This window comes from Corvus hawaiiensis, chromosome 4, assembly GCF_020740725.1.
Source record: "Corvus hawaiiensis isolate bCorHaw1 chromosome 4, bCorHaw1.pri.cur, whole genome shotgun sequence".
Lineage (NCBI taxonomy): Eukaryota > Metazoa > Chordata > Aves > Passeriformes > Corvidae > Corvus > Corvus hawaiiensis.
Genome location: NC_063216.1, coordinates 20,698,209 through 20,707,176, shown reverse-complemented (window position 1 = coordinate 20,707,176; position 8,968 = coordinate 20,698,209). Strand labels below are relative to the sequence as shown.

At 42.6% G+C, this 8,968-nt stretch overlaps 1 protein-coding gene across 2 annotated transcripts in view; it reads right to left on the bottom strand.

Annotated features, from left to right (window-relative positions):
* Positions 1-233: 233 nt before the first annotated feature.
* CREB3L2 (cAMP responsive element binding protein 3 like 2) overlaps positions 234-8,968 on the bottom strand; it is a 74,745-nt gene continuing 66,010 nt past the window's right edge. For both annotated transcript variants that reach the window (XM_048300823.1, XM_048300825.1), the window contains exons 10-12: positions 8,668-8,794; positions 7,765-7,990; positions 234-6,969 (exon numbers count right to left, since the gene is read on the bottom strand). In XM_048300823.1, the coding sequence (XP_048156780.1) occupies positions 6,894-6,969; positions 7,765-7,990; positions 8,668-8,794 (429 nt within the window). In that variant the 3' untranslated portion in view covers positions 234-6,893. The remainder of the gene's footprint in view (positions 6,970-7,764; positions 7,991-8,667; positions 8,795-8,968) is intronic.

Genomic DNA, 8,968 nt, shown 5'->3' with positions numbered 1-8,968 from the left:
CCCGCACCTGATTTCCACCCATTACTGAGATATAATTCTCTGCTAATCTCAAAAAGGGAAGGGGCAGCCAGCTTTAGTAAAACCCCACATCATTGTTTTTTACCTTCCTTTTCTATCACCAAATTACCAGGGTTCTGCCATGTTGAAGATGGACACATTGCACACACTGGCACACTCAGGAAAGCCAAGGGCCCAGATTTTTTCCGATCATCAGGAAATCAAACAAGTCATACTTGCTTTTTTCTACAGAAAATATTTATTTGCAAGAAATGAAAAGCATAACATACTTCACTACGTACATATTTAGGCTACAAAAGCAGGTAGTCTGTTCTCTCACAGAATCAGGCAGATGATTTAAAAAGGAAAAACAGCAATTTCTTTCCACCCAATGGACATGTTTGCAGTATGAAAATCAGGTGGGACCGCATCCAGATGACAGCACTTGTACAAAAATAGACAGGCCACTGAACACAGACACAGAGTTAAATAGACATGGCAAGAGAATAGAGGTATCTGCAGTCAGAAGAGGCCCCAGTGAAGTTTACCAAGGAGTTGCTTTTGCACTAGTATCACTGTGGGGTTGCTTTTGCACTAGTATCACTGTCCCTGTCATCTTAGATAGTTTCAAATGTTTGCACAAACCTATACTGCATTCACATGAACAGAGGGAGAGGGAAAGACCAGCTTAAGTGCCCTAGGGGTGTCACAGCAGAGTGACTTAGTCACAAGGTGCTGTTCTGTATGGTCCAAGGCAATGGAATTGGCCCTGGATATGTATTTCTCTTCAGGGGAGTAACACCAGGTGATTTACCCTTGGAAGGCCTAGTGAATCTCAGGGAAACTGGGATGTACTTGCACCACCCTCTGAGAGGAAACTGCTTCCCCTGGCTGGCATTTCACTGCGCCCAAGGGGTAGTCAGGGCAGCAGTGCTCCCAGGGAAGACCTCAGAAGACCAGCTCAACAAATTGTGTTCCTTGAGCTATCAGTTCCCAGGGGCCACCTTTTAAGGCTAACTTACACCACTAGAGGAAAAAAAAAAAAATTCAAAGCCATAATGCTACAGACCAAAAATGATACCAGAATATAAAATAATTATTTTTTGTACCAAGCTAGAACTGTTCTATAGAAAGGCCAGACAGTCTATGCACACAAAATGACACAGTGCAACAACATTCAGTCGACAGTTAATCACAGGACAGTCTTCAGACAGCAATTCACATAACAGTTTTACGAGTGCTCCGTGATGTGGAATGTGAACAGGTTTCAGAGAGAAATGCCTGGACTTTCTGCTGCACCAAGCCCAAAGTGCCCTGTGTGTTCAGGTAGATGCCTTTAGCAACACGTATTACATTAAGAAAACTCTGTGTTTTTGATACCTTTTGATTATTCACCATGCACACGTGCACAGATTCACACACACACTCGTTCTTGCTAACTGTACAAATGAACAAAGCAAGATGCCATTATATCAGCACCACTGGATTAAAATCTGTCATGGTAAAGTCAGATGTGAGCAGAGTCCTGTTAAAAAAAATTTATTACCTGCCTCTGCTTCCCCCTCTCTCTCTTCCACTCCCTTTACTATGGACTGCTAAGGTTTAAAAAGACTTTTCCTGCTGTTTGGAGGGGAAAGTGGAATATAACACAAAGGTCAGGTATGCATGAACAGGACTACATAGTATTAAAAAGCAAGGGGAATAGGAGTAAAGCTAAACCTAGCAGGTAACTAATGAAAGAGGCTATCACTGCTGATTTATGGAATCAAGAACTAGAAGGTTTCCCTGTGATGTGAGGAGTCCCTTGACCTGCCTTTCTTTCCCCCTTTCTGTAAGACAGGTCTACAGATCCAGCTTTCCCATGTTCTGTTCTCACCTCTTTAGTTGCAGCTCTTGGAGGAAGAATCTGGAGATCGGCTGTAGGGCAGACAAGAGACTACTGCTAATAAAGAATATCCAAACTCCATTCAGCATCAGATCCAAACAGCATCACGAATGAGTTTCCCGCATGATGCACTTTCTCCTACACAGGAATTTGATTCATATATATATATACACACCTTGGTAAAGCAGAAAAAGGCCTGACATAAAAATGAAAAAACCAAATTGCAACTTCCCTCTCAATCCTGGAGTTTCCAATGGATGCTGATCACCTAAGCAATGCAGTACTAATCCGGATCAACCTTCAACAAATTCTCTGAATGCCCAATGTCACTTTATTGGCCATGAGAAAGCTACAAGATGGATTGAATCCTTACATCTTCTTTGAAAAGACCTTACTTAACACACACATCAGTTGATTCCCCTTTGCAACCCCCAAAGCTGTTCAACTTTATCACTAGATAGTGCAAAGCAGCAACACATCATAGCACTACACTATTATTTAGGCTGGGACAACTTTTGTAGCTACAAAGTACTGACCTATCATTTCACCTTCAGAATACAAAATGTTCCCTTTTTAATTAGTGACTCGAAAAAGAAATATTTTAGTCACCAAGAGTATAAAAATACTCCATATTCCTCTGTTCTTAGCTGCGTGGGTTTTGAACAATGGCCTCTTGGCATTAGCTAGAATCTAGAGCCCAAATACTCAGTGGAAATCCCTCCCAACGTAGCAATTAGCATCATTCACTTACTTGACCTACATTCTAAAAGCGTCTAGACAGAATTCACCACTGATAGTCTGGGGGGATGGGAGTGGAGAAGTGGGTTGGTTTCTTTAGCAGGGAAAAAAGTTTTTAGATTAATTTTTGGTCTATGTTAGAAAAATCAAGAACACATTGAGATATACTGTTACACAGAGAGACGTGGAGGAAGAGGTCCCCTGTCAGTACAAATCAGACCTGCAGCCTCCGAGAGCAGTGTGTGAGAACTATGCTGGTTATATCAGCTGGGATCTGGCCTAAGAACCTCAGCCTAATCCATTAGTCTGTGCTGCTGAAAAATATTGAATGGTACAAACGAAATGAAAGAAGTGCAGCAAAGAACTATAAACAGCCTGGGGGGAAAAGCCCCAACATTATCTACACACTGGTAACAAGGCTAGAAACATCACATGCCCTGTGCTTCAGACTTTTTAAATATACATATATATAAAATAATGCCCTACATTCCTTAATAGCTTATCTCCCTAGAAGCAAAGACCCAACAGATCTAGATGCTTTAAAGCTATAGGCCAAAAGGTAAGTTTACTAGTGTGTATAAAATTGTGCTGATGAGCAACATAACCTTACAGCTGAGGAATCTTAAGTTTATCACTGAAGTCCTCTACTGGAAATGGAAGTTATGTAGCACATAAAGCCTTTGCTTATCCTGTCCATACACACCCGATTCTACAGCACCAAGCCACTGATCACCAGAAAAAGCACACTAGCAGAAGGCTAAGGCTTCAAGTAATAGAGCTGAACTAACTAAAAGCACTTACTGGCATCCTCCCTGAATATGCCTTACTACTCCTGCCCTATGCCCTTAACTCAGAGCACAGAAGCTGCCTCTCCACATGGTCTGCAGTACACCAACACTCCCACTGAGGTCATCCCTGGATGCTGAGGCTGGCACCTGTGCTGCCTCCTTCATCCCCTGCTAGGTACAAAACACGGGCACAAACTCCCTCTGGAGATTGTGGGGTCCTTGCCACACAACAGCCTGTGAGTAGGTGATGACAGGGGATTCCTTGGCCCCTAGCAGAGAAACCTGTTCCATTAAGGCCCCTGAAGAAAAATGATCACAAACGTATCAAAGTGAAGCAAAGCTTTTCCTTATTATAAAGTAACATGTAATACAATAAATCCCCAAGCAATGTGTGTGCTAGGTCAAGAGATTCCCTAAAGGAGTACCTAAAAATAACTTACAGGATTACACAAATTCAGATTATAGCAATAGATTATCAAACACTTACAAGAAATCAGTATGGCCATACTGGCTTGGACGAACTAGTACAGAGGCCTGACCCAGACCATGGGTAGTTTAAAATGCTCACGATGAAAACATGATTATCTTCCAACCAGATTTGAACCAACATGCCCAAATTAAACAAAAAAAAGGGCAAAGTTTTAATGGTGGCGAGTGCAGTAGGTTTCAGAGAGGAGGAGCCATTTTGGTTGTGCAAAGTCATCTATGTTTTAAGAACTGAGAAATAATTCCACTTTGGTTTTCACGCAGTGAAGTTAGCCAGCTGTATCTGAAGTGGGAGGTGATCCATTTAGCTGTCAATGGGCAGGAGCTCAGGCTGCACAGTGCAAACTGCAAGACTGGTAAGTGGTGGTGTGCTTCACACCCTGGGCCCCCTTTTGCAAAACATTTAACCACTTGGTTGCCCTCAGAGCAAAGCAAGGGGGTTCTGGAAAAAAAAAAGACCGTTTAAAGAATTTTCTAAACTATGACCTTGCCCACTTATGCTGATCAGTCAGGGTCAACCCCAGCTTTCTCCTGTCACTTTGCTGACCTCAAGTGGCTGAGCAATGCAGCCATCCCTTGTGGCACTCACCAGTGATCACTGTGAAGCCTTAAACCATTTAAAAAAAAACCAAACACAAAAGTTGTTAATGGATACTGGAATGATTCAGAGAACCCAGAAGGATCACTGTGAAGAGAAACAGACTTTATGGCGGAGACTGACCCATGCCAAGAAGGGAACTCTTGCAAAATAGACTACAACAGCATTTCTCCTCTCATGGTCACCTCAGGTAAAATATTAAGGCACTTGCATAGACAAATAGGGCATTACCTAGAAAAGTACATCTGTACACCAGAACTCAGTACTAGCTCATGGAGTCAGGCACTTGTTTCACTGTCACAGATGTGAAACACCTTCTTAAAATGGCACAGAGGGGACTGATCCACAGTCCCCTCCAGTTCACCAAATTCCTTCCATTCATTTCGCTGAATTTTGAGTCAGGCCTGAGGGTGGCAAATAGGATGCCAAAGGAAGAAAGTCTAAGGAGAATGAAGAACAAGAAAGGAGCTGGTGTGACAGCTGCTGTAATAAAATACAAATACAATATTTTACAAAATAGAATAGTTGCAGGAAATATCTACTGTACATAGTAAAAAATTATTTGTAAGGCTAGGTTAGTTTTTCCCTTATTTATCAATAGGAAAAAAGTAAAAGAAAAAAAGAGCTTCAAATCACTTTTTTTTTAAATTGACTTTTTCTGGTAAACTGTAAAGTAGCTATGCTAGCCTGCTGAATTAGGATTTTCACATTAAATCCATCCTCAATGGAGCACGAGTGCCCTTCTGTAGGAACCAGATAAAACCCTGCTCACATTCTGGACTGAGTTCAACCATGCCCCTGCAAGGACAAATTGCAAGAAGCACAGCTCAGGCAAAGGCATGACCAGGGTACTGAGAGAGAGGACGCTTGAAGACAGTAACGATGTGGGACAAGGAGAAAACAAAGCATGGAGAAGAGTACTGGACCGGGATCAGACCTGACTGCTGCTCTTGGCTTTCCCACTGAGCCTGGGCCAGTCAGTTCACCTCCCCATGTGCTCATCTCATTCCTCTTTCAACAGGTCTCCTGCCTACAAAATCAGCTCCTCAGACTAGAGGCTGCCTTGCCATACAGTTAATACAGTATCCACCACCTCTAGGCATGAACCGTGCCTATCTGTACCCAAAGCAGTTGGTCTCAGATCACATCTCTGGAAAAGGAGGTAAGAGGAAAATAAGACACATGGCTTTATATAAGGACAATTCAAGCTTAAGGGGAGGAAATGGGTGTTCAGTGATCTTTGTGTGTCCGATTTCAGAGTCTGCCCAGCTCACTTGCAGTGTTAGGAAAGCTCAGTTGTCTTCATTGCAACTGCCTGAACAGAATTTTTCAAAGCTAATAAATACTATTTACAACAGTAACAGGAAGATGGCAAGGAAGGGAAAACAAAACACAAGACAATCTGAGACTGGGTCTAAACAAGAAATTTCATCAACCACCTAGAAGCCAATAAATTAAATCCATATGGTCCTCTCAGGAGGCACTTCTGGTTTAAGCCTTACATTGATTAAGTTTGGGGAAGGAACTGATTTAAGCTAAACAGATTAGCCTTAAGCAGACTAAAGGGCATCCGTCTAAAATATTGCATAAATGTAACAAAACCTGCTTTCTAAACAGATTTAGTTGAACTAGTGTAATTCTCCCACACAAAGTGTGATAAGACAGTGACTGATCTTTGCTTAATTTCTCAAGGGTGGAAGCAGGGAAGCCTACCAGGACTGCTTTCAATGCACAGAGAAACCTACCCCGCTAAGTGATGAAGAGGCTGGAGGGGAGAAGAGAAAGAGCCAGGGGAGGACAATTCAGCAGCATCATGGACTAGCCCTCTCCTGCCTGTGCTCTGAACGCAGCAGTGTCAGGGTCTTTTCTTGTCCCTTCAGAAGCAGGCTGCACACTTGCCTCTATCCCCCCAAAAGGCTCAAGTGCTGTAGACCAGTAGGCAGAGCTGTGGTGAGACTCTAAGCACCGTCATGCTGCATCTCCTCTCTCTTCCAATTACCTTCTCCCAAGAAACCTATCACCCACATGCTCCCATTGGTTTTGCACAATTCACCCTTCTCCAGAATGTCTTTGTGCTCAGATCAAGCTGTGTGCATGTACAGACACACACACCCACCAGTCACTGGCACACTGCTGGCATCATCTGTTATCATAATTCAATCCTGCCCTTGCAGTATTAGACAGGAAAGGGATAAAAGCAGAGACAGGGACTGTGTGCGACGTGAGGAAGGGAGTTACAAAGACAAGAGATCCCATCTGTAGTCACAGCCTCACCAGTCAATGCAGAAGTTGAACTCCCTCTCTTTTGTTCTTTGGTTCACTGAGGATGACAAGTCAGGGGAACTTTGGTTGAAAATACGTGGGAAAGAGGGAAGTCAAGAAAAAAGGCCTTTTTTTATTTTTAAGAGGTGGCATTGACTCTTCTATCTATTTCAATTATCTTCAGTGTTTCATTTCCTTCTAGTTCGGAGTTGACTCTAGGGAACAAAAAAACAAAGGTTAATGCTAATAGTAATTTTTAAAAGTACATATCCTGCTTGAATTGGCTAATGCTAAAGAGCCATTCAGTATTTACCAGGTATTTGTCAGTCAGTTGAGTCTGGTAACATACTGAATTAGTCATCTCTCTGATTCTAGGCAAGCAAAGGTGCAGCAGAAAGAAGCACACGTATTTAAACCAGTGAATCGCTCTCTTTTCAGAGGCCTGCAAAACTTACATTTATGCTAAAAAAAAATAAAACAACAACAACAAAAAAACCCTTACATTTATGCTGAAAGTGAGGGAACTCAGTGTAGGAACTTAAGTACTCAGGTAATTTTATATGTCTGTCTCTTGAGACTGAGTCCTGCAAACTTTCTGCAGTAATGTTTTAGTAAGACAACTGCTGTGAGAAACTCCAGCTCTTCACACCCATACCTCATAGAAAGCCCAGTGAGGCACAACCTCACACTCCATACAACTGGCAAAAGCTTATTCCTTTGGGAAGCACACAAGTAAGTGCTTTAAAGAAGTGGGTAGGCCCAACTAACAGGCTTACAGGGGTTAGGTTTCTGGCAGAAGTACTGAGTTTGGTAGCTGTATTACTACAGTTCTGCTGTAACTACTTCTCCAGAGCAACAGTGACTTTGTAGACTCTCCAGATAAAAACCAAACTCTTACTTCATGCTTCGTGGTGCCCAGCATAGTTGAGCTGCTAGTCTAACCTCCGGCCTTCAGGCATGAACAACAGTGACAGAACACCTGTGTCCCAAGCAGCCCACCCTGCACTCACCTGTGCTGCTGCAGGCCCAGCAGCACTGATTTCTCTAGCCTGGTCTCGTTGGCTATTGTGAATTGCATTATATCATCCTGCTGCGTCCCTGACACAGCTTCCAGGGACAGTGCTGTGAACTTGGAGGTGTCTGTTTGCCTGTCATTGCGATCTGCAAAGGAGATCGGGCTTGATGGCTCCTCCAGCTGGTGAGGCTCTTCATAAATTAGTAGACTCCTTGACCTCACTGCATACAAAGAAGGCAAAATGAGATGAGCAACAGAGAGCCCAGAGAACAGCCCTGGTCATTTCAGGAAATGGAAACTGTTAGAGCAGAGCCAAAGCAGCAAAGACCTTTCTTTTTCACAGTGATTAACTGGCAATTTGATAGCTGAAGAAAGAAACCACAGGAATGCTCCAGGTAGGGATCAAAAAGCTCTAAATTATTCACAAAACAAGAACAAAATTAAATAATAACTTTGATAATATATTGGTTCACTATGGTTATGTAATACTAACAATTTCCCATTCAGTCCTTGGACTCTTTGGTAACAGTGGCAAAGAAAACATCAACTGAAATAATTTGTGCATTTTAACAGTATGAACATTTGCTACTGAGTAGAAACCCTGCTACTTTTCACAGACCACTATCTTTAGTTCCACAAACAGAGGCAAAAATTCTTTAAACAGAAGTACCAAGGATGCTAGTGGGGAAAAGGTTTTGCTCATTTTTATGAAGACTGCTGCCATCAGCATAGTTTGCTGAACTATCCTTCTTAGAAAAACATGGGTTTATATAAAAAAATGGCCATTTAAGGAGCAGAAAAGCAATAGGTGCTTGAGAAGGGGGTTAGGAATGGGGGTGGAAAACAAGTGCTTAAGTACAACCAAGTAAAGAGCAAGACTGGAACAGCTGTCACTTACCAATGGAATCTGTGTAGGACTCTGGTGAGGAATGCTGCCTGGGCAACACCATCTTTGTAGCAGAAGGATATGGCCCATAGCTCTGAGAGAAGCTGCCAAAAACTACTGCAAAGCACAGCACCACCATCTGGCAAAGGGAGGATGCAGGAGAAGTAAGTGCACTTGACCCACATGCGCACATGAGAACTGCTACTTTATCAAAACAAATCATTTGAGGCCATTCTCATCACTACACACCTAGAAAAGGCACCTATACAATAACAATTCAGTGTTCTAAAGGGCACATCTCAATGCTGGTTTC